At 41.1% G+C, this 25,889-nt stretch overlaps 2 protein-coding genes across 2 annotated transcripts; one reads left to right on the plus strand and one right to left on the minus strand.

Annotated features, from left to right (window-relative positions):
- Positions 1-703: 703 nt before the first annotated feature.
- On the minus strand, positions 704-25,074 carry inpp4aa (inositol polyphosphate-4-phosphatase type I Aa). Its single transcript, XM_080903667.1, has 24 exons — positions 24,996-25,074; positions 15,644-15,902; positions 15,504-15,548; positions 13,806-13,924; positions 13,605-13,721; positions 13,356-13,435; positions 13,131-13,248; positions 12,716-12,806; positions 12,447-12,594; positions 8,757-8,887; positions 8,367-8,471; positions 8,152-8,260; positions 8,047-8,064; positions 7,758-7,929; positions 6,520-6,798; positions 6,281-6,428; positions 5,976-6,008; positions 5,128-5,300; positions 4,887-5,010; positions 4,223-4,490; positions 3,722-3,819; positions 3,515-3,627; positions 3,270-3,424; positions 704-3,179 (listed from the first exon to the last, which is right to left on the minus strand). The coding sequence occupies exons 2-24, from the start codon at positions 15,741-15,743 to the stop codon at positions 3,047-3,049; spliced, it is 2,877 nt and encodes a 958-aa protein (XP_080759793.1). The 5' UTR covers positions 15,744-15,902; positions 24,996-25,074; the 3' UTR covers positions 704-3,046.
- Positions 19,154-23,099, plus strand: LOC308410288 (phospholipase A and acyltransferase 2-like). The gene is made up of 4 exons (XM_080903530.1): positions 19,154-19,248; positions 20,317-20,437; positions 20,522-20,820; positions 22,289-23,099. Exons 1-4 carry the CDS (start codon positions 19,231-19,233, stop codon positions 22,370-22,372), a joined length of 522 nt encoding a protein of 173 aa, XP_080759656.1. The 5' UTR covers positions 19,154-19,230; the 3' UTR covers positions 22,373-23,099.
- Positions 25,075-25,889: the final 815 nt, after the last annotated feature.

Below are 25,889 nucleotides of genomic sequence, written 5' to 3' on the forward strand. Positions count from 1 at the left end.
ATTTTTTTTCACTGTTTAGAAATAGAAATTTCTTTTTTTTGTACAATGGATCTATGTGAAGGAAAAAGGACATTTACTATGAATGATGTAGATTATACATCTCAGCAGTGAGCTACCAGAACTCTGTAATTTTGTATTTATTCATGCTGGCAGATTTCTTACATTTACTGCAGCAGCAGTTATCATCATTTGACTTCATCAGAGTCTTGAGAATTTAATTTCTCCCTTTCTATCTCATCCAGTTGCTTTTCTTTGCCCCATTTTTCCTGTATATTAAATATACCTTCCCTCTGACCCTTGTCCCACCTCCAATGCTTTTACATTCATTTTACTTAGTGCCAGCTCCACTGTTCCCTGTTTAAGTGCCTGTTTTACCCCAGTGTCCCAAATTAGCTCAGTCACCTTGTCCTTTGTTTTTGACTATAGGTGAAACTAGGTTGCTTCATACAGTAAATTTGGCTGGCTGTTTGAAGTAAACTGATGTAGGCTGGTTAAAGCAAAAGACCTCTTTTTCTTCATATGAGTTTTCTATCAATTTTTAATGGATTTTAATGGATGTCTTTTGACTGTGGGAGGACCAAGAAAGAACTCACCCAGGCACAGGAGCAGGCAACAGTGCTAACCACTGCACCAACATGTCACCGTACCATAAATTAACCATAATGCATAATTCACAGACACACCACTTTGCCATTGACAAGCCTTTATTCATTATCCAGCTTCAGTTCATACCTTTGTGGTGTGCAGGTCGCTGGTACCTGTTCATCCTGTTTGCACATACAACTGGTCAGATCAAAGTCATAACTTACTCGATAACAATGGATGAAACTAGAACAGCATTTGGCAGCACCAGCCATGTGAACATAAATAACATGGTCAAAATAAAACCCCTTTCTCTGCAAGTATTGCACATTATAGAATTTAAGCAAACAGCTAATAAACAGAAAACAAAAGAGGTGTTCGTTATCACAATAATGCAATATGCATTATTTCACTTGAGTCTAAAAACCTTTATCAACTTCTCATTGATAGTCAAAACTGCATATATCCCATACATCACTGCAGAGGTGTACAGCTGCAATAACATATAGCTGAAGATCTTTTCATGCAGGCAAAACGAATAAGATTTCTGATTCTAATCAAGAACTTCTGCATAATTTTTCAGAGAACTGAGAAAAACCAAGACACACATTGCTTTAATCAATAAAAACCTTTTCAAGTTTGAAGGGCTCTCAAACCACCATAGCGCTGCATATGATCCTGCAGAAATGTTTCCTTAGACATGTTAGAGTTGTGGAATAAAGTGATGGACCACTCTGAAGCCCACCATTTGTCCACAAGTTCTCCTTTAATGCTTCCAGTGTAGCATCAGAAGAACATCAGAAGTTAGGTAAGACATCATTTCAATAAAAATGCCAGAGTCGTGTCAGATATATGCCGTACTCGTCAAAGAACTGTGCTTGTATTGGAGTGATGTGGTGCAGAATATTCACGTGTTTGTAGAAAGACAAAGAGATGGCTGCTTAAGGAAAATAAACAAAATAAGCTCTTTGATTTTAACAACTCCTGCAGATTCTGCTGAGCAGCTTATCTCCAGAGAAACATCTCTAACAAGTGACTACGCTTGCTCTGATGAACTTTATTGACCTGTATGTTGCCTAGAGTGGATTTAAAGTTAACAGCAGGAGATAGGTCATTAGCATCCCGTGACATCTTGCTAGCTTCTCTTGTCTTTTAAACTTGTCTTTATATGTTGATCAAAAAGAACAAACCTTAATATCTGTTCCCATATTATTCCCTGTCATTTGCCAAAATAAGTAGGACAGAGGACAAAAATCTATGAGATGGAAATTGTTTTACGTAGTGGATTTATATTGTACCTCAGTGCTTTAGGCTTGGCTTGACGTGAACCACACATGCTGTGTTTGTGGTGAGGCACAGATCAATATGCACATAAATTTAATGCCCCTTTCAGACATGCACTCCTTACAGTCTGGCAACATCTGAACCTTAGGCTTCCTGCCTAAGAAATAGCCAAGACAGAATCCAGAAATCAGCAGACTTCAGTTGTTTTAGGCTTTGGTTCACAACAGTGACTTCAGAAAAGAAGATATCTCCTTTCAGCTGACAACCTAAAACACCACAGCAGCATCTCCACACTGGTACACAAGCTCTGCCATGCAAATCAATTTATAATTTTTTATGAGTTTTTTTCTGGATTTTTGGTTCATATTCTGTCTCTCTCCATTGAGCAAGGGATCAAATGATTATTACCCCCACAGTATGTCTGAGGCTCTGTTAGTGTGGTGGTTTACACATGTGTGCTTGCCAAGCAAAATGTTTCAGATTCACATCCAGCTGGTGATACAAACTCCTCTTTGGAATTGAGTCAGGAAAGAAAACAGATCATACATCCAGAGCTACCTGCTGTGGTGAACCCTTTGGGATAAGGGACCAACCGAAAGAAGTGATTTATGTGATGAACATGAAAAGTAAAATGACTTTTGCGTCAATGACACACTAGGTAAAGCCAGTGGGAATCCAATGTCTGAAAAGGGCTCAATGCGTTTTATGTTTTGTAGATAATCAGCAGTCTCACTTCTTAACTGATGGTGTGATAGCGTCAACAAAAGCTGCTCTGCTGAGTACAAATACATCTGTGTGCCACATCTTTTTTCTTCTAAAACTAAAGGCTTTTGCACGTCTCCTTAAAATAAATCCAGAGAGACTGTACGCTTCCCGATGCTACAACTGGTACAGCAGCAAACACTGTCTGCACACTGGCTACGAAGTAACACAGAACGCCGACTGTGGCTGTGAAGTATGTGTGAAAAGTGTTTGAATCTAATACTACTGAGAGGAGAGGGGAGTCTGCTAGAAAATGATCTACAGTGAGCACTGGCACTTGGACATTTATTATCTTAACAATGACTAAGCACAGAACAAAGGGCTGCTGTTCCAGTTTGTGTTGGTGCTTTTGTTTGTGTGGCGCCATCTTCTTCATCCCCTTACAGTCTTTTGGTTTCTGCCAAATAGCAGAGTCCACTTAGGTTTCGACCTTCCCATATGTCCCCTCTGGAGGGCGGTATTGTTTGGGAAAGGCCTTAAGCTGGAGGGCGTTAAAGGCATATTTACGACATCCCACATTCTTCATGGTGTTCTCTCTCCTGCAGCCCTCGCTGTGAGACAGAAGTCATACTTTTTTTTTTTCTTTTCCCTTTTTTGGCAAATTACTATTTTTCCAGTGTGTTTTAGGTGTAGATACTGACCTGCGCATACAGTCCAAGGCCTGATAGAAGACCTGTGGGGCCAGGGCGTGCTCCTGCTGCAGGATCTGACACTGTTCCAGGGTCACAGACATGGCTGTGCGGTCCTTAGCGCTCTTACAGCTGGTAAAACGCACTCCGTTCAAGCGGCGACACACCTTTGGGGATTCGGAGGAAGAGATTAGAAGAAGGAGACAGAGCTTTTACGCTTCAGGGGCTAGAATTAGAGGCAGTGATGATGAGTCTACCTCAGCTGCTTGCCACAGGATCTCCACGTTCTTGTTCTTCTTGGTGTTCACGTTCTGGCTCAGCAGTTTGAGCAGCTCGGGCACGCTGGTGGTACTATGAGAGCGAGGGAGACCTGAGGAGATGACAGAGGACGAGTGGTGAGCAAAGAACAAAAAAAAGGGGGGAAAATACACTTTTCTCACTAATAAATTATGTATTTCACTCACAGTCTTCTGGAAGGACCTCTTTAAACTGGTCGTAGTACGAGCTGAGGCGAGTCATGCTTTCCATGTTGATGACATCTTGCAGCGATGTGTCTCCGAACCTGCACACACGCATGATTTAAGAGTTAAAAGTTTTCATTAATATAACACATAGCCTGCTGCTGTCTGGCTTTTCTGTACTGAAGGAGGTTCACTTCCAGCACAGCCATTCAAAGTTTAATGCAACAAAAACGAGCGCACATATGTATCAACCCAGTTTTTAAAAGTTAGTAACTTAAAATCTCGTCTTTACAGTCATTTTTTAAGAAAAATCTAAATTTGTTGTCTAGCAAGAGAGAACATTTATGCAGTGACCATGCAGTGAACAAGCCTCATTCAGCCAGAGGTTTAAAAATATGCTTTAAAGCCGAATGTGCTGCTCACTGGCCTTTTTGCGACTGACCTATCAAGCTTGGCATGGGTATCTCTTTCTACCTTTCCTGCCCTCTAGTCTCAGTGACTCACTTCTCAGCCAGAGTCTGCTGTTCGTTAATGCCAACGTTGAACAGGACGGGCTGAACTCGCAGCAGCATCCCGTTTTGGATCTCTCGTGGCAGCATGTCAAACATCGCCCCGGGCATCGGGACCCTGACGTTAAAGCCGCTCCTGTTCCCCGTAATTACCGGCAGCATGTCGGGGCTGAAACCAGAAGTTGCCTGGGTAACTTTAAAGGTGACATTTCTCAGGTCCATCACTCCGACGCTCATGTCCTCCAACATGGCCAGCTCCTCGCCTTCATTTATGTGGCAAAGGAAGAACAAAATCAGGGCATGGACAGGGAGTCAATTCTGATTGACTTTTAATATTAAAAGACATTAAAAACCACAAAACTTAGTTTGCTAAAGGAAGCTTTGTAACCAGTTTTATATTAGTTTTTCAGCAGCTTTTGAATTTTTGTACCTTTAAACAGATCCTAAGTCAACTACTACCTTTAAAAAAATTATACTATAGAAATTATAGTTTTTTCATTCTTATTATTATTTGAAATGCAATGCTTTAAAAATAATTTTACTAAAAATAATACTAATATTTTCTGTGTAATTTCATGGAGATCATTAGTGGAAGATGCACACAGTCTTTTGTGATTTTACATATTTCTATATACACAAACATGCACAAACAAAGTTACCATAAGTGCTGAGCAGGCCCTCATACTGCACCAGCAGGCCGATGGTGTGCAGCTGCCTGAGGAAGCCTGAGTCACAGAGGCAGTTCCTCAGCTTCAAAATGAAGCCGCAGATCAGAGCGGTGAGCTGTAAACGGCACACATCACATCATCACAATCGTTGAGTAAGGACAAACGTCCAAGCCTACACGTGCACGGGTTTCATGCACTGTACATGTAACAGTCATAGCAGTTAGCGGCAGACCGTCTGGCAGAAGACGACGTCGCGGCGGTACTGCAGGGTGAGGCTCATGGCGATGGTGGGGGCGCTGTCCTGCATTAGCAGAAACACCATGGCTTTCTTGGCTTTGTCGCTCATCAGAGACACGCAATCTGTCAGCGTGGTGAGGAGAGGATACAGGGCGTCGCTCCACTCACCTGCAGGGATTTGAGAGGACATTTCTATCAGAAATCCTGAAATAGCCTGAACAAATGGCTGAAGTAATAGCTATACACACAACCCCACAGTGTCTGCAAATTTAAAATGATTTGTGCAGTTTTCATTAAACATCTTTCTTTTTTATGGTTTATTTAAAAATAGCAATAATTTGGAGGACGAACAAAAGAATTACAGAGAAAATTTTTTTTTTTTGCCTGCATCAGTCAAACATCAGTGTAAAAGTGAGAGATCTCTCCTGATTCTATCAGATGTTGCTGCTTTTTGCAGAAACTATCACATCGCTGCTATCCTGGCTCTCTCCACAGTCTCACTATAGGCTTTTATCATTTAATTTAATACTGATCACTCTCAAAGCAGGTCTAGATCTGGGCCCAGGCTATGTAGCAGAAACATTTTATTTAACCAGTTAGCAGCCTCAGGTCCTGCAGCCCTCCTGGCTGTTCCAAAGTTGAGACTGAGAATGTTGAAGACACCGTATTTTTGCCTCCTCTTTTAAAGATCTGCTTACATGTGACATTACATGTGATGTCTTTTTCCTTCTAATTACAGTTGTGTGTGTTTTTTAATCTACTCTGCCTCTTTTTAATCATCGGTTCTTGCACTGTGATACTTTTTCATGTACCTACTGTTCGTAAAGGAAACAGTGCTCCTACCTGGGGATGACTTTTCAACCTCTGGGCTGCTTTCTGCAAATGAGAGAACATAAAAATGTTTGGATACGGACAGATTTCCACTTGGACTTGTATCTTAAAGATTTATTTCAGCTGTTAAACAATAGAGATGATTAACATGACTGAGACAGCATGCCAGGGTCTGCTTCAGGATAGTTGAGAGGGATGATAATGATGATGACGTCTGGAGACTCCTGAAAGTTTATACCTGTACCTTTGTTCGTATTAGACGGCTGAGCTCACTCAGTACGTGGATTCATGCAAAAATCTTGTCTACGTGCGTTTACCTTTCTTAGCGTTACCCGGCTCGTCACTGGCGAGCAGGAAGACGTCCTCAGAGCTGCTGTCACTCTGGAGTTTGTCCCGCTGCAGCAGCCTGTCCACTCTCTGGATCACACACTCCAAGCTTTTATCCACGTTTAGCCAAATCTTCTCCTGCACAAATAACCATCAATCAAATCAAACATATATACATGCATATAAAAAACATTATTAACCAAAAGTGGCAGATGGACTCCTCTCTTACCCACTCCTCTTCATGCAAATCTGCCTGCATGGAAGCGCGCTTGTTTTTAGTCCCTTCACTGCCCTCCAGAGGAGCTGTGTGGCGAGAGGGTGAGGTGGTAGCACGAGAGGGCGAGGTGGGGTGACGAGAGGGGGAGCGGGACGGAGAGCGAGAGGAGGGCGAGAGGGAGGAGGATGGCGACGGGGTGCTTTGCTGAGAGAACTCTGGGCGGGCTGCTGCCAGAGCCACGATGGCTGTGGACAGCAGCTTGGAGTCGCACACGGTCACGAGCTGACGAGTCTACAGGAGCAGCGGTGCAGGACAGACGGAGACGGATAAGTTATACTGAGAAATGTTACACTACAGACATTACATGAAAGCACGTTAACACATTAACATTTATTAACTGGCTCTTAAAGGTAATAAAATGAAACTGAATTAATTTTTCATCCTGGTCAGTCTGTGTTTGTGTGAGTCAGAGGTTGCCTGGCAGTCACAGTGCTGTCAGCATTGTCGTGATATATAGTGCTAGTGCACTGGCTGTAATCTGCAACATCATTCATTTATTATTTTTTCATTTCTCTGTGGTTTCAGTGCCCTCTCCTGTGTGTCTCTTCCAGTCACTTCCTGTTTTATTTTGAAGGTTTTTTCTTTACGTCACCTTTTATGTTTTTACTCTGTGCTTTTCTCTGCTTGGTGTGGATTTAATCTGTGTGAGTTCCCTCAGTCCTTGTTAGTTTGTCAGGTTTTTAGAATCCTTTCCTGTATTTTCTTTTAATTCTAATGAATCTTTAACTCTAATGACCTTTTTATCTTGATGTTGCAATTTTTATTAACTGGTCTTCAAAAATAGTTCTCCAGGCTTTCTGAAAGTCTTTCAAAGTATTTCTTTGGAGACTTTCAGTCCAGTCCTTGTACCTGACTGTTGACAGATGAATGTGTTTTTGGTTGTTAAGCCCATTAACACTGACCTATTAATCATTCAAGCACAAAAAAGGAACATAAATCAAGGGATGAACCGGTGTTGTGTTTACATATAACATAAAACTGAAGAGCTGATTCTAATTCGCAAATTTAGGCACTAATCACAAAACACATAATTTCTTTCCATTACTTTTGTTAAATTTTTCAATATGCCAAATATAACACTGTTTGACAGGCATAAAATAGCACTTTTGAAAATCTTATATGATTATATGATGGCTTAAGACTTTTGCACAGTACTGTACATATTAAGTATCCCTGCAGTTCAGTCTTACCTTCTCTGTTAGGATGGCCAGAGTTCTCTCCAAAGCATTGGCTGAGCGCTCCTTGGCAGCTCGGGACAGACGTTCAGTGTAGTAACACACTTGTGTCTTAAGAGTGTTAATCTGACCAATCAGCTCCTTTGCTTTTACAACATCCTGAGGCTGGTATGCCATTGCTTTAGAGCTGGAACCAGGTGTGCATTGATGCGTGTGCAAGAAAGAAAAAGAGGTTACTTGAGAAACAAGTGTGGTTTGGTTTTATCCACTTTTAAAGCTTGTAATAGGATTTAGAGAACCTTACCCCTCCTCTCCATGGGTTCTGATTGAATTTAAAAAAAAAAGGTTTGTTATAAACTTCAAATGAAAAACAACCACCAAATCCTCACGCAAGCTTCAAACAACTCACTGTTTCCTGGCTTCTTCGAGCTTGTGCAGCAGCTTTCGGAGACCGCAGCCTTTAAAGCCTTGATGATGTGCTGCAGGCGCACCAATAGTTACTACGTCGTACGTCCGGTCTGATTAAAGGTTAGAAAATAAAATTAAGAAGGGAGGAAATCCATGAAAAACGTGAATATTAAGTTACAGAAAGCATGCATTAAACATTTGTGGACAAATTCGTACCGTAACCAGACTCTCCCTGTACTCTCATCCTCTGGATATGTAGGTTAGTGGGGATGAACTCCAACTTCCTCTCAGCTTTCAAGGTGCTAGACTTAAATGACGGACCTGTGGGGCAGCAGAAATGAGAAAAAGCAGTTGTTTGTGATTCTGTGTAAGGAAGATGGAGAAAATAATGATTAAAACCCGCTAACAGCTGTACATGATGTCAGAAAGGCTATATTTTCAATGTTGTAACATTTATCTTATTAGGGGAGTTAATGCTGTTTACTTCCTGACATCAGGAAACATCCCCAATTGTAAAACAATACATTTTGGTCACATTGTGCAAGACTAATTTTGACATTTAAAATCAGTGTGATGGCCCTTTACAATGTATATTATGGAACTAACCCTTATATTCATGCAGGTCACTTATGGTCTCCTGGTAGGTGAGGATGATGGTCTGGTACTGAGTAATGATCTGCCTCCTGAGGTTCTCCCAGCATGGAGACAGCTCACCCAGTTCTTCCAGCTCGCACACCCTGCACATGCAGTAACAATCAGTGCATCCAGCTGACGCACGGAGCAGCTCACAGAGTGCGTTTTGTGCTGCTCATTCAGTTATAAACTGAACGAGCAAATGAACATAACAGTAAAGCAGTTACAGACATTAAAGTCAACCATTAAGGGAAAGCCTGCGGATATCTCTTCAAACCATTTTCTCTAACCTTTGCCATTTTTGGGGTTCGGAGTACTAAGCAGCGTTTTACCCTCAAGCAGTTATTATTTAATCGAAACAATCTGTGAAAAGTACACGCTTGGTTAGATTCCTCATAAGTGTCATTTCTTGACAGGGAAAAAGGTTGTAAAAAAAAAAAAAAAGTAAGATGCATCTAGAAGAGCTTCACAAATCTAACAAAAACACAATAAGAATGCAAAGTTAAAGGAGCAAATAACACCACAAATAAATAAATTACAGTAATTAGTAATTTACATGGACTAATTTATATGGGATGACCTGTGTCACCTTTATTGGCTCAAACACAAGTACCCCGGATCCTACAGTATCAGAGAGAAAACCCCCAACAATCAAATCCCCTTTTAACAGGAAGAAACCTCCAACAAAACCAGGGTCAGGGAGTAGAAGCCATCTGCTGTCACGTCACCAGTTGGGGTTGAGGGGAAAGAAACAAAGAGAGGATACAGCAGTGGCATATTAACATATGGGGAGTCTTGCAGCAGTCTGAGGATACAGCAGTATAACTAAGGGATGACCTTGTGAGGAGAAGGACTTTAAATTCAGTCGTCGGTTTAGAAGGAGCCAACGAAGAGAAGCAAATATAGGAGAAATACGATCTCTCATCCCTGTCAGTACTCTTGCTGCATCACTCTGAGAAAGGATGTTTCTAATTTTAGCAGCATTGCATAGGTGAAAGAAAGCAGCCCTGTATATTTGTGCAATGTGTGCAATGAAGGGCAAATCCTGATATATAAAAATAACTTCAGGATTTCTTACAGTGTTACTGAAGGTCAGGGTAATGTCATCCAGAGTAAGTATCTAGTTAGACGCCATCTTTCTGACTCTTTAGGGTCGAGTACAATCACGTCATTCTTGTCTGAATTTAGCAGAAGAAAATCACAGGATGCATTTATGTCTTTAAGACATGCCTGTAGTTAAATAAGTGATTTGCATCGACTGGCTACTGCATTATCTGCATATCATAGATGATACTTACATATTACTGTGTATCATCTGCAAAATGTGTGCAATGTTTTCTAATAACACTGCCCAAGGGAAACCTGTATCAGATGAAAAGAAAACTACCTGTTTACATGCACAAACTGGAATCTATCAGATTTTTCCCCCCCAAGTGTCTGTATTAAATAGCTTTGTTTCATGTCTTAATATTTATGACCTAAACAAACTGTGATCTTAAAAGACTGCTTTGACTTCAGCATCAAATTACTGCATTTTTAGAGAAGGGGGATAAAAAGAGATGTATTCATATAAATTCATAAAGCTGAAGCCAAATCACTACTTACAGCCTTCAGACGTGCAGAATTTATTTTGTGTGGATGATTACATTTTATATGTGCAGACGATTGTGTCCGCTACATAGCTTTAGGTACTGCTGGCTACATAATATGACCATTAAAAAAAATAAATTACATTAACTTACTTGTACAAGTTTAAGTTTTTCTTACACAGAGCAAACAAACTGGGTTGCTACGACAACTACAGCACTTTGATCCCCTCAATCAAACAGGACATAATAACATTTTGATGTAAAATTGTGAAGAATTCCATCAATTACAGTCTGAAGTCCAAACCAGAATCAAACCATTTGAACAATTACAGAAATAAGACTGAAGAAAATAACCAGGAGAAACACTGAAGCAGTACTCTGACTTCAGCAGGTCTACACTGTCTGTGTTTAGCCAATATGGAGAAAAGCGACAATGCAACAGGCGAAGTAACAGTTTATTGCATCATCTCAGGCCTGAATGCCTTTTTATTTACCTACAGTTTGTATGACACAACCTTGTGACTATTATACAGATGCTTGCTAATATTTGTTCTCAGTGTTGAGTGACTGTATTTACTGAAACAGCTAAAACGGTTCAGTTGTGTGAGTTAAGACCTATATTTTTGAGTGTTTACAGCATTGGGATGGGTCAGTATTTTTACCTGTCACATGTATACTTTGTGTTTTTCAGTCACTTGAAACAAATGAGCCGGATTTTGCTGCCCAGCAACACGCACATGCTCCCAACAGCATGCTGCACAGCCTGCAACAAGCCCTTCTAGACTCAAAGAAGGAAAACCAGGAGGTGGCCGCAGAAAATGCTGCTTTGAGGCAGCAGCTCACCAGAAAAGAGATCAGCTGGGAGAAAGAAAGAAAGAAAGAAGCTGCTTATGTTTGTTAGGGTCCCTGGGTCGTTGACCCAGTGTTTTGTGTTTTTGGTTCTTTGATTTTGTTATTTCATTATATTCTAGCTTTGCTTTATGGGTTTTAGGATCATTCTTAGTTTAGGTTCTCTGGGTGGGGTTGGTTAGAGTTTTAGTGTTCTGGTTTTCTGTCTGTGTTCCATAGTTGCTGTCTTCCCTGTCTGCTGTATCCCCACATCCAGTCAGTGTTTGTGTCTGCCCTGGTCCCACGTCTCTGTTCCCTCTGTAGTGCCTGCATGTGAGTCTGTGTTATGTGTTTCCTGTTTTACTTTGAAGGTCTGTGTCTTATCTCAGTGTGTTCAGTTTACGCTTCTTTGGTCTCGTCAGTTCTGATTTGTCCCAGCTGTGTTTCCCTCCTGTTACTCATTCCCTGATTGCTCCCTCTGTGTATTTAAGCCCTGTGTTTCTCTGTGTCTGTGTCGCGATCTACCGTTTATTTTGCTGTGTGTTTTGCCAGTCCACCGGTGTTAGTTTATTTTCAGTTTTTCCCAGTTATGTTATGTTTGCGTTCAGCATTAAAGCTGTTTTGGTTTACGTTTGTCTCCGGAGTCTGCATCTTGGGTCCTATTCCTGTTTGCACACAGCCGTCACCTAACAATGTTGCTAGGAGGCATTAACAAAGAAATAGCCTCTAAGACTGAGGATATTGGGAGACAAACTAAACCAATCAAGAATCTTCTCAGTCCATGAACAAAATGATTCATTGCAAACAAAGACACTGAAACCAATAAACTGGCTTAAAATCATTCACTGATCAATGCGTGGGTACACAGATGGATGGCAAAACATCTGCTTACTAGGCATCACCTAAGCTAATTTGAATGTGTTTGTGAAGTTGTGGAGTATTTAAAATGTAAAAGCTAACTGTACAAACAAGAAGCATGTGCCAACCAAACATGCTAGTTTCACCTGATAGCTTAGCGATCCAGCCTCCTATCCAAATGTGATCACTTACAGCTTCAAAATGCCAAGAAGGTAAAAACTAAACCAGAGGCTTCAAAATCCACAAACCAACTGGCGACAATACGGAACCACGTCCATCTTTTATATACAGTCTATGGTAGCACGCAGAGAACGCTTTCTTAAAAGGTTCGCATTTATTAGACGTTGACATCACTTCAAAAAGCATCAACACATCTTTCACATTATACCTGACAGCATCCTCCTCCAGCAGCAGTTTGACATACTGTCGAGGAATATGCAGCGAGAGGACGCTCTCTGCCATCTGCTCCAGGATCCGCAGGTGGTTACCATCCGTAGTGGGGAAACGGTACGTCCGTGACATGACGCCGCCAAACACTAAAACAAGGAAAAATATAAATGAGCACTGCCATTGTTACTGCCAGCAAACTACATGTTACTGGTTGTGAAACTTTCCCATAACTCGGAGTAGCAACAGCTCACATAAGAGTTCACTCACCAGCCTTCAGCAGCGGATCTTTACACAAAGAGGACGACTTGGATTTGATGCCCATGGATTCAGTTAGGCTTTCATCCACAGGCAGAACCATCTGATGCACACATAAACAACAATGTTTGCATAAAGAAGGATGTGCTGCTGACCTTTACATTACCAAAAAAGTCAGAAAAAGCAGGAAGTTCAATAAAATTGTTTTATATTGTTTTAATCAATTCAAGCACATTCACAAGCCCGTGGCTGTTATTCCTGGTATGTTTCACGTACTTTGACATCAGGAAAAAATTAAAAGTAAAACAGGAAATTGTCTCAATGTATCAATTAACAAAAAATAATACATTTTCATACTTTAATTTCAAATATTGCCACAAACTATAAAACAAAGTCTCATTCGAAAGTCATTTTTGTGAATTCCTACCCTTCCATTAACAGTATCCCCCCTCTGTAATCTTGTGACAGGAGCTCTCTGCTCACGTTTCTCCTCTATCTGCCAGGCAATGACAGTGATGTTGCCCACGCGCTCGTTCTCCGCTGACCTGACAAATCAAGCGATAACCAAGTGAGTGCAACGTCCCCAAAAACCCAAATGCGACCTGCAGTTCGTAACACAGAAAAGTCACATTGTGCTCTGCGTGCCTCTTACCTGAGAGTCAGGTGCAGTCTGTGGTGCTTGTCCTGCAGCAGCTCCTTCACAGAGAACATGGCAGAGCCGAGCATGTACATCTGTCACATAAAAACACACAAACCGAAAGGATTTAGAGGGTTCTACCCAGATGAGCATCAACTACGAAGGATTTGTTAAAGAAGAGCATTATTTACTTTTGCAATGGAAAATCTAAAGACAGTTTATTGACTTTGTAAGAAATTGTCTTGGCGGGGGTGGGGGGGTTACCGTGCCCTGTGAGCGGTCCTTTACGTCGTAGACTGAAAGCTTGACCTGCGTCTGCTGAGTGATCAGAGAGTCCTGAAAGAAAGCTATACTGCTCAGGAAGATGGGGTTACTGGTGCCCTGAAGACAGAGAGACGAGGGGAAAAGGCTGTGTAAGCATCCAACGGCAGGCAGGAAGTGACAGTGAGGTAGAAGGTAGCATACCTCTATGATTTCAGTCTGAGCGTGTTTAGTCCAGAAGGCCTGGGGCGGAGTGGTGCAGCTGACGGCCACAAAGCTGGTCGGCTTACGGTCCAGTGCAGGAGTCACCAGCTCACTGCAGGCTGCAGGGACATTTAAACACAGGCGATTACAAACTGGGGGATTTAACAGTGGGATGGTCTGTAATCTGTAGCAATGGGAGGATTTAAATATAGTATGTTGGAGTAGTTAGTACTTGACAAGCAGCAGCTGTTGAGTAATTCTTTAGTGGATAAAAAATAAATAGGAGCCAGTAATTATGGGGACACATCATGTTTATGAGTTTTTCTTAAACTGACTGAGAATGAAAAAACAAAAACACAGCATCGCAGTCAAATCATCATGTTTTAAAGTAGAATATTTAAACATTTTTAGCCAGTTAATGGTAGTGAGGCAAAATATTTTTTTAAAACTGCTGAACTATTATCCCCTTAGTTTCTGTTTCTGGCCTCATTTCTCTCTCTGTCTTATTTTTTGCTCTCTTACTGCTTATTAGGGAACTTTCTGGCTCTTCAGATGCGAAACGCTCTTAAATGTTCACTAACTAGCTGACTATCAGCGTTCACTGAAAACAGTGAGCTGAAAACTCACTGCAAAAAAACAAAGATACTATTTTGGATATAGAGTTCTTATTCAAGATGTTCTCCTCCTTGTTGTTTATCATTTTTCACCTTGACTTTCATGTGTATTAAATCTTTGGTTCATAGTTTCAGTTTAATACTGCTCCTCAGTATTTTCCTGTACCATTCTGTGTCAACTCCACTATTTTAAGTTCATTCATGTGTCTATGTTTCACTTCCTGTTTTATTTTGATACTTGTCTCTAGTGTCCCGTGTTTAACTTTATTTCATTTAACTTCCTCGTCTATCTCTTTGTCTATGATGATGTTCACCTGTATCTTGTTATCTTAACTCTGGGTTTCAGCTTCCTCACCATCTTGCAGACTTTGTAATTCTGGCCTCTCAAATCATCCTAAATAAAGGTTTGTTTTTTGTCTATGTCTGCCTCACTGCATCTAGCAATTTATGCTGAGCAGTGGGACAATCTAAAAAAAATGCTTAAATGCTGCACAGAGTTGAGGATAAGCAGCACCTTACTCCAAAGTTTTAATGACAGATTAGTGTAGCTTTGTAGGATGATGCAGCCCTATGTCAAAGGAATCATTTTGAAACACCCAAACAGTGCATTCGAGAAGAGTTAACCAGCTGTGGACTTCAGATAGCTGCAGACATATGATGCATAAATGAGTTTTTGGTTTTGGAGTGTTGGCAGCACTGTGACTTGTTAATATGCTTTAGAGGATTAAGGAACATCAACAGAGACAAAATCCAGAGACAGCAGTGGAAGATGATATGTGGTTTAAGAGTTAAAAAAAGTTTCAATATTTCCTTATTGTGGGGATTTTTATTGTGCTGTGACTAATTAAATTAACTGCCAAATGAAGTGCTTATGGGTGTCTCCAAGATGGCTGCTGAGTGGTGAGTCTTGCTTCTACAGGGACTCTGATATCAAGCATTAGCTGCATAAATGCTCGTGCATTTGTGGATCGATCAAAATAAAATAATTTGAACACTACCATATTAATTCTAGTAGAACATAATAAACAGTCTGGTGCATCAGTAAGGTGCAGCAACAATATCTACAAACACATCCTGAACATACCCACGCTGAACTCCAGCACGGGCTCATCTGGGTCCTGACTGCTGCCTGTGGGGAAGAGAGCGAAACAGAGATGAGCAGAAGCTCTTTACAGTTTTGTTATCAATGAAGTAAGGTTACCATGGTAGCAGTTACTTGGTTACCTGAGAGAGCCAACCCCATCATCTCAGCAGAGAGATCAAACGTATTAGCCCGGTAGACCGACCATGGCCGATGGCGGGGGCTGCGCTCCTTCCCAGACATGGTGGTTTCAGGTCAGGGCTGAGGATTTTGTTTTTGAGTAAAAAAGGCCTGAAGAGCAGAACAATGTCGAGCAGGAACAGAGTCAAAACTCTTGCGTAAGCCTTCTTATGACGTGTGTGCGTGTGGATCTGAGCAGTCACACTTTTGTCACTGCGGAACCTGATAGAAAGAAAGAAAACGAGGCAAATCAGACAGAACTGGACATCTTCAGCTCTTTGATACTGACATCAAACTCATCATCACGACAGCAGCTGAGCTCCGAAAAATAGCAATGTGCTCGCAGTTAGTCACATAAAGGAAGCCACTTTGCAGCACACATGCTCAAAATCTGGTTACATTCCTCTTTTTTTTCACAGGGTTAAAGGATGAATAACTAATAATAGCTCGATGATGTTTCCACAGATGCTTCATTCTGAGGCGAACGGCGCTGTAGGTTTTGCAACTCTGTGTCATTGCTCTAAATATTTTTATCCCCATGTTAACGTGCTAATATAGGCGGCGAGAACATTTTCTGAGAGAAAAAGTGAGACTTCACACAGCTGTAGAAAAAAAACAGCACTGCAGCACACTGAATTGACGTCCTGATGCTATTCGTGCTTTCCTGGTTTTAGACAAACCTAATAACCAACACAGGAACAGGGAGTCAGGTAAAGAAAATCAGAAATGCTCACATAGAAAACAGACGTAACAGAAAAACTCATAATCTCCACAACCCTTCAAACCACGTTCACAAAACTGGCTTGTAGATGTGATGCACTTGTCTAAATCAAGTGATAGGTCTGTACACTGATAATTGCACTATACAATCAGGTTTTAATAGCAACAATGCTGTTTACTTCACTCTAATAGCATTTTATTCATAGTTTAACTGCAAATACAACAATCACCATTTCACTGGGGCTGACAATACAAAAGAAACAGCACGTAGGGTTTGTTGATTTCCTGCTGACGCTGCACCTGCCAAAATTATTCACTACAGCAGGAAACTAAAGCTGTGCCAAGTGTGCCAGCAGAGGAGATCTGGCTCCAGTGCAACATTAACAATCTCCCCCTGACTTCATCTTCTTCCAACTAACAGAAAGAGACAAAAGATTAAACCACTGCTGATCTAGATCTGTTGGAGACGTGGATCTACATTCACGGGTTATTTTTTATTATCAGTTAATCTGGAAATTATTTTCTTAAATGATTAGTAATAAGTTTATTGTTTGGGTTAACTGTTTTCTTTAACTTTCAGTCTGAAAAACAATTTTTATTCAGGCTAAATGCTTAAAGAAATCAGTGAAACCACAAAAATAATAACATATGGTTAAAAAAATAGAGCATTGTCAGTATTTTAAGTTAAGTTTTTTAAGCCATCCCTCATTTCTTTATAGTTTATTCACAAGGATCCAGATTTTATTTTAATATTCAACTTTGCAATTGTTCACCAGGCTTTGAGGAAGCCTTTCAAATTATTTCTTTGGACCTTTTTTCATTCGTTTTCAGTCCGGTCTTTGTACCTGATAATATTTAGAGGAAGATTTCTTTGTTTGTTAAGCAATGTTAAGTCATGTCCTTAAGAAACAGGAAAAAATCCAGCAAAGAATGACACAGGGCCTGAGAGATGCATCTGCCTTCAGTTGATCCATGTGCTGCTCACTGGTAGCAGGAGGAGGGACAGTGAGCGTCCACCGCTACCTGTAAAACACGGTGGAAGCTCTGTCGTGGTTTAGGATCACTTCAAAGGATCTTGTCAAAAGGGATGGATTCAGAAAAATACTGTCTGATTTTGATCAACGCTGCACGTATTTCAGTAAATCACAGCACCTCCTCTTCCTAGAAAAATATTTTAGAAAAGAGGGCTGACACAGTTCTCCATAGTGAGTACACGTCTCTTCTGGTGTGCAAGTAATTAAAGCTGTTTCTATATCTATTTTTGTCCTGTGAGCTGACACACTGTCGCAATATTGTTTTCTGCAGTAAGCGCTCTCCTTTCAGCAAAGACAGAGGAGAAGAGATTTGAAAGCAAAAAGCCTCGGTAAGGAATACTGTATGCCAGAAATGCATGAAGCAAACGTGTAATGTTAAAAGAAATGAAAAGGATTCAGCAAGTGGTCCGATGAGCTGCTTCAAATTCCTGTGAGATGTCAGACTCCGTTAACCTCTCTGGTATATGTTTGCTTACACAACTATACAACCTGCCTTTGCTCAGCGCGATCACTGCCTCCTCATACACAGAGACGAGGGTCGTATCAACGCGTTCATCTGTCTCTGTGTGTTGCTGTTTATTTGATGCTACACTGATGAGGGGAGAACATCTGTGTGTGAGTGTTTCTGTCCATTCATGTGTGAAGACCTCTGCAAAGGAAGTCTATTTTTACACATGAATCCTCTCTGACGTCACACGACACGTGCAAATGAAAACGCGGCGTCCCGGCGACACACACGCACAGCGCTAGAACTCACCTCACACACATACAGTTTAGTCAGCGTGATTCTCCGTGGTAGTTTAATTCCTGTCTTCACACCTTCATGTGAGATCTAAACAAATGACAATTACAGCATGGATGCTCTGCCTCATTAGGCTGTGTAGGAGTCATTGACAGTGGGGTTGGCATTTAGCACGCTGTAATCGCCACTGCCTGGGGCATTGTGGGAAGCTCTCTAGGAAACCAATAGAGGATCTAATGCAAAGCCACAGGGAGCGAAGGATCATCTTCATTTCATCTGTCTGACGGTCATCAGATACACTCAGTTCACATATGTGGGGCTGGAACTAGTGCTGAAACAACCACTTTCCAATCCAATTAAAAGACTTAATCATCATTAGAAGTGATGAATGATAATCACTTACTAAATATTTACGTTTTTACTTTTTCAGCTGCTGTTTTGGCAAAAGATGCTATTTGATGCTGTGAATTTTCCCCATTTTTCCCCACAAATTTCTGCTATATCACACAGAAGGTTCCATTTTCTGAACTTCAGGGTTATATTTTTAAAATGTTTATAAATCCAACCAGCAGTCTAAACCTTCATGTCTGTCACATCTGTCACAGCTCATAGTATAGCTATAGTAGAAAAGTGGGAAGTAGAATAAGTAAGTAAATTGTAAATTGCAAGTAAAGTTTACTAGCAATTTACAATCCATACACACAAAATGAAGTGGGAATTTGGTGGTAAGCTTCACTAAGACTTCCTTTGGATCCTGTTACATTATTTAATTAAACCATTATTTAAGTAGCTTTTCACTCCTTTTCACTCGGTTTGAACTTCAGCAGGTCGCCTCGAGCTAGATCAGCTCATTTATGAAAAGCCACTTGATGTAATGCAGCTGAACCTGTTCACTGACTTGACGGGGAGTGGAACTGGGAGGAGACTTGACAGAAATTGCTTTGTTTTTTACTTTATTGTTAGTTAATTGTTGAATGTAGTAGCGCAGCAAACACACCAGACTGGGAGAGCTGCAGGAGTTCTCATTTTAAACCTAAATAACTGCGAGTCAGCCATGAATTATCAACAGCAGGTAGGTTTCTATCTATCTATACTGACTGGACACTTTTACCTTCAGAGCTGCTTTGATTCTTTAATTCCTCCTGCCATTCAACAAGGTGCTGGGAACATTTCTCAGAGATTTTGGTCCATGTTGACACGATAGCGTCACACAGTTCCCCATCCATGAGGTGTCCCCGAATCCCAAAGATGCTCTTTTGACTGAAATCTCGTAACATTTAGTTCAGAGGACTCAATATCATGTTCATGAAACTAGTTTAAGATGATTTGAGCTTCCAGATTTATTTTCAGTAGTTGGGTACACATGCTGGTTGTGGTGTTTAAACGGTGCTTAGCTGGTGCTTAGGTCCAAAGTGTGCCAGAAAAGATCCACCACACCATTACACCACTAGAAGCCTGAACTGTTGGTTTATGGAGGATGGATCCATGCTTCCATGCTGTTTATGCCAAATTGTGACCCTAATACCCGGATGTTGGAGGAAAAGTTGAAACTCACTGAATCAGGCAACGTTTTGCCCATCTTCTCTTTCTCAGTTTTAGTGAGTCTCTGTGAACTTTAGCCTCAGTTTCTTGTTCTTAGCTGACAGGATTGTTACTCAGTGCGGTCTTCTGCTGCTATAGCCCATCTGCTTTAAGGTTTTATGTGTTGTGCCTTTAGAGGTGCTCTTCTGCATACCTCTGCTGGTATTTGAGTTGCTGTTGCCTTTCTATCAGTTCAAAGTATTTTGACCGCTACTTTGAAACAGGGAACCACCGCTCACACTCTCTGTAAACACTAAAGACAGCTGTATGGAAAAATCCCAGAAAATCCGCATTTTCTGAAAAACTCAAACCAGCCTGTCTGGCAAATAATACAAATACAGTATAATAGTTCTGCAACATTAAATGTATTCAGATGCTGACTGAAACTGGGTAAGTTTTACCTCTGACAAGCAGATTGCCTGTACTAAAAAAACAAATGTGTCAGCCACTTTCTGTAATGTAGCTGAACCTGTTATCTGGGTACACGGGGAGTGGTAGTGGGTGGAGATGTGTCACTACTTGCTTCTTTTATTCTAATTATTAACTGTTATTAACACAGATTGATAACATTGTATCCACTGCAAAATTTGGAGACTTGATTGAGTTTTCCTACCCACTCGGATATTCGCACTGGGCCATCTATGATGACGATGGACATGTAATCCATTTTGCGGTTGCAGGTGAGTAAAACATGTGTGTTCATTGCATTCATTAAACAGGCAAATTATAACACTAACATTTCTTGTTTCCTTTTTTTTTCCAAGATGAGAAGCAACTAATGACAACTGTTCGTACTTATCTGCAAAAAATCATGCCAGTATGTGGGGACCTTCTCCTTGGAGAAACCAAGATTCGCAGAGTCCCTGTTGGTGAGGTCAATGTCCCACATGGAGCCCATGCGTTGGTCAGTAACAATCGCCATGCCTTCACACCTTCAGCACCTGAGGATATGAGGCTACGCCGTGACGCCCTTCTCAATCAATCCCTTCCATATAACCTTTTTACTCTAAACTGCGAGCACTTTGCCACTTTCATACGCTACGGGAAAGCTGTGTGCAACCAGGTAATGCCGTCACTCGAAAAAACTTCTGATTATCATTTAAGATGTGGTAATACACTGGCCTTCATGTGCTTGAAATCATGCATGATAATGTTGGGACATGCTCCTAATGAGAATATGAACGGTTTCCTGGGGGATCTCCTCCTAAATCTGGACCAGAGCATCACAGAGGACAATCTGAGGTGCAACCTGACTGTGTTGGATGGACTGAAGCATATTGTCCCACAGGTGCTCTACTGGATTTAGGTTAGGTGAGCATGGGGGCCAATCAATGGTACCAAAACCTCCTTCCAGGAACTAGCTGCATTCTCTAGCCACATGAACCCAGACACTGTTTGCAGCAGGAGGAACCCAGCACCCACTGCACCAGCAGAGGGTTTTACAGTGGATCCAACGACTCTATCCCGATACCTAATAGCAGTCATGTGCCGTTGCCCAGCCTTTAGAGGTCTGCGTCGCTCCAAGAATATACCTCCCCAGACCACCGCTAACCCACCACTAAACCGTTCATGCTGAACGATGTTACAGGCAGTATAATGTTCTCCACAGCTTCTCCAGACCCTTCTCTCATCTGTTAAAAGCACAGCACACAAGTGGTGGATCTGCCAGTATTATATGGAAAGTACCAATGTGGCTCCACAGTGCTGAGCAGTGAGCACAGGGTACACTAGTGAATGTCAGGCACTCAGATCACCCTCATGAAGTCTGATTGTGATTGTTTAGTCAGAGGCATTCACACTGTGTCCTGTTGGACATCACTTTGTAGCTTTGGCAGTTCTCATTCTGTTCCTCCTTCTACAAAGGAGCAAACAACAGACCTGCTGATAGGTTAACGACTTTCTGCAGCCCTGTCTAGCTCTCCTAGAGTAACTGCCTGTCTTATAGAATCTCTTCCATGTTCTTGAGATTGTGCTGGGAAACATACTGATGTGGACTACCTATGCAACCTCTGTAGGGTCCAGATAGCACTTCATGCTATGAGTAACGACACTGACCCCAGCCAAATGCAAAAACCAGTGAAAAACCAGTCAGAAATAAGGAGGAGGGGAAAAATTCCAGTAGTATACCTGTAAAACCATTCCTGTTTTGGATGTTGTCTCATTGTTGCATCTTTAATGCACCTGTTGTCAATTTCATTAACACCAAACCAGCTGAAACTGATTAACAACGCTGTCTGCTACTTAAATAACCTGATCAGTATCCCAGATGTTAACAGACTTCATGCAGTACTCTGATTAAAAAGTCTTCCTTTAAGTTGTTTGAGCAGCGTACAACATGAGAGAACATCAACAGCTTTGTCATCTGGACTGATTTATGAACTGCACTTCATATATCAGTCGGTACTGGAAATTTTACAAAACCAAATATGTTTTATATTAACAGGAAAATGGTCAGATTATTATTAGCAGTAGTAGAAGTATTGTGAGTATGAGTGCTAATCGTATTAATAACACGGTTATTCTTTCTTTAGATCCCTGCAAAACCCAAGAATGAAGAGTGCACAGGAGCAACTACAGTTTTCAAAGACATTGTCAACTCAAAGCAAACTGATTAGAAACCTTTTCATTTCTACATATATGAACTTGTGCGGTGCCTCGGTTTGGTCTTTCTGAGTCACATCACCGTAAATATCCAACATGTTCTCTTTGTCTGGCCCTTTATGGAGCTTAGCCTGATTATTTTTTTATGAAGCCACTTATGGGATTGGCAGTATGTACTGCAAGGTTTAAACTTACTTGTTTTTTGCCCTTATTTATTCATTTGCAAATGCTTAGTTGAAACCGATAAATATTTTTTCTCAGCAAAATATCTTTAATAATTCCTCCAGAGAAAAAAACAATCTTGGGATTCATAATTTGGCCGAGCAAAAGCCCTGAAGCTATAAGGTTCACCACGACAAACCACACGCTGGCAAGCTGAAAGCACGTGATGATTATAACGCCAAAAGATAACGTGTGATAAAAAAAAAATGTAGATACTGATGTTCTACTGATGTTCTCATATAATATATCAGATATATTTTTCTGTTCAGTCACAAAACATGAACAAATTCACCTAACATTTGTTATTTGTATTTATTTACTTGTTTACTCGTTTACGCTCTGAGGCTGCTTCCAACAGAGAAGCTGCAGGGAGCCCTCTGGTGGATGAACTATGCAACATCAACACTCAGTGTGGTGAAGGGTGTTTCTCCCATCTTTTCTTAACTTTGAAAAAAAAAGAAGGTTCCTTTAACAGCTGTTATAAATACTGATACCAATAAACATATATTGGATTAATGACCCAAGAACACCAATGGGTTGTTTCTGGTCTCAGGGATGACCACAGTGTATAAGTAGCTGATTTCCTCTCTTTGACATAATTTTATGCTGACGTTAAAAGTGTGTGCAGCTTACCTCGCTGTATAGCTGCTGTCAGTAAAGGTGGTTTTATGCATATTTTATCTGAAAGCAAACTACCTGAAACAGTGTATTAAGCAAAAGTCCACTCCAAGATCTCAAACATCCACCAAAGCTGATGACAACAACAATCTTGCAATGTTAATTTGGTTTTACTGGAGTTCAGCTGAAGAAGATGATAATGGTCAAAATGAATGCAAGTTTCTGTCCTGCACCAGAGGGATGAAGTCAGACAGCGCGTCAGCTAATTCTTCATCGTCATCCTAAACTGAGCAAGAGGATAAATCCAGCTGCTGTCCTGAAGGTGACATCTGACCCCAATCACACACTAAACAGACCCTGTTTCTGTTTTCTAGCTGAACAGTGTGGCAACAAACATGGTGAACATGCTGCAGGGAAGCAGGTGAAATGGTGTGTAGTAAGAGTGCGGAGATTCGGGAGCTCCTGAGTCCACTGGGATGCTTTGGAGACAAATGTGTCCCAGTTTGTTGGTCTGGCGGCTCACCCCCTGCAGGTGCTGTCAGCACCGGCTGCACTGCAGCGCTTCCACAGCTTCTCCTCCTTCTCCTCATCCCTTTGTGATCAATCCTGTGTTTTTCTTTTGTTTTTGTTTTCTTTTTGTTATTTAAGCCAACTTCCTTTCCCTTGTCCCTCTGTAACCTCAATGTTCTTCTTCATTTCCATTTATTGATTCAGATTCAGTCCAGAGCTGGCCTGTGCCTCGCTGCTCTCCCTTGAATCTGGTCTACAATCAGCTTACCTGGCATATGGAAATGTCTGTCACAGCCACGTGCACATGGATGCACCAATAATCATGGAAGCTGAGCCGTAAAATGCTCTCTGATCAAACTGATTGAAGAAGACGAGAATATATGAAGAGAACATTTAGAAAGCGGGAAAAAGAAGTCTTCTTCAGAGAACTGAGAATTATAAAGGAAGCTCAACTGAGATGAACTGCTTTAGGTTATGTTTCAACCAAATGGATTCTCGGGAGAATAAGTCATGGATTTCCCTCAACACACTAGGCAGAACGTGGCAAATCTGATTTGTTCAATCAAAAATACTCCTCTGAAACACACATGAGCACAGGACAGAAAGGGCAGACAGAAGTGAATCCCCAAAGAACCCAGTGCCTGCTCTGTTATGAAAAGAGTGGCTCAGAAGATCAAATTTAATCCTTTCCCTGCCCCTTGGGAACATCAGGGAGGACTCTGGCTTCATAAAGCAGTAAATATGACACTGGATGCAACCAGTGCATTATAAAAAAAAAAGCCCCCAACATATAACCTCATAATATCAGATACACACTCTTTCAGGCTTCAGCAGAAAGCTGGGTGTTATTCAGCAGGCAGTCTGCGTGGAAATAAACAACAGGCCGAAGCTTCCCACTACAAATCTATTTATGGAAGGTTTAGCCAATGACAGGCCCATTGACACCATACTTAAAGCGTGGATATATGCTCATTCACCGACACTACCAAATAATAACAAACATTGCGTCATTATGTCTGCTGATGCTCACTGAGGGAGGCAGCAGCACGGCGCTGCGGGTTGTGACCCACAGCTCGTTTAGCACTGCTTTAAATTTAAAACAAATCAGCTGCACACATTTTATTTTATTCATTTGTTTTTTGCTACGACTGTAAAACACGTATTATTGTGATCCCGCTGCGAGGCGGTGCTCTCGCTTTGAGACAGCTTTCATATCCGGGAGCAAAAACCCTCGAGAAACCGTGAAATAATAATACGAGGAATTAGAAACAAACACAAATGTCTAACCTTCAAGAGAAAAGCGATGGTTTCTTGTCATGCTGATGAGCATCCTGCGCGCATCGACGATGTCTGCAGTCGAGACTCGCCCTGACTCCCCCTGACACATCAGAGACGTAATACCTACATAGATGGTAATGCCTCCTCCGTCCACTGGGGGAAGATGTCGGCCAGGATTTATTCTCTCCAGGCTTCGTTAAAAGACATTCAAAGCTCTCTTTTAAACGTTGGCTGCCTTTTCCCTTTTTGTTGTGCGTTCTGTCAGAGTTTCTCTGTGTTTTTCTATCCAGGGACAGTTTTACTCCATTGGCAGTGATCTTGAGATCACTGTCATCCTGAGAAATGAAGCTGCTGCCAGTCAGGACATCCATGAACTGCATCTCACAGCTGTACACAAAACAATCCCAAATAATGTTTTTGATGATTAACTAACAAAAAAATTTTCGTTTTCGCTAAACAATCTTTAAACTATCCCTCTAAATTAAATTCAGTGAGTCCTTCGGTGTCATTCAAATCAGTTTCCTCTGCAGGATATATATATATATATATATATATATATATATATATATATATATATATATATATATATATATATATATATATATATATATATATATATATATATATATATATATGGTGGCACCATTCATTCTTTTTTTAATGATCAAATAATGCAATTAAATGTTAATTTATGGGAAAAAAAACATTTTGCAATAGAAGGAATCATGAGGGGTGTTGTGATCTTTCGCTTGAGTGCACCCATAGACCTTTGTTATTTGTCATTTACACGTGATTTATACGTGAAAGCTGAAACTTCTGTCACCGAAACTCGCCACTGGCCCCTGAATGGCACAGAAACGCCTCGTCCCACCTTTTTTATCTACCTCAGGTGACGCCCAATCA

Source organism: Rhamphochromis sp. 'chilingali' (assembly GCF_963969265.1).
Source record: "Rhamphochromis sp. 'chilingali' genome assembly, chromosome: 14".
Lineage (NCBI taxonomy): Eukaryota > Metazoa > Chordata > Actinopteri > Cichliformes > Cichlidae > Rhamphochromis > Rhamphochromis sp. 'chilingali'.

Coding starts and splice junctions, on each gene's coding strand:
- LOC308410288 (XM_080903530.1), top strand. Junction 20,438..20,521: donor AATCCATTTTGCGGTTGCAG/GTGAGTAAAACA, acceptor TTTTTTTCCAAG/ATGAGAAGCAACTAATGACA. Junction 20,821..22,288: donor GGAAAGCTGTGTGCAACCAG/GTAATGCCGTCA, acceptor TTCTTTCTTTAG/ATCCCTGCAAAACCCAAGAA.
- inpp4aa (XM_080903667.1), bottom strand. CDS start 15,743: ATGTCTGGGAAGGAGCGCAGCCCCCGCCATCGGCCATGGTCGGTCTAC. Junction 13,436..13,604: donor AGGACCGCTCACAGGGCACG/GTAACCCCCCCA, acceptor TTTATGTGACAG/ATGTACATGCTCGGCTCTGC. Junction 8,888..12,446: donor CTGGAGGAGGATGCTGTCAG/GTATAATGTGAA, acceptor CTGCATGTGCAG/GGTGTGCGAGCTGGAAGAAC.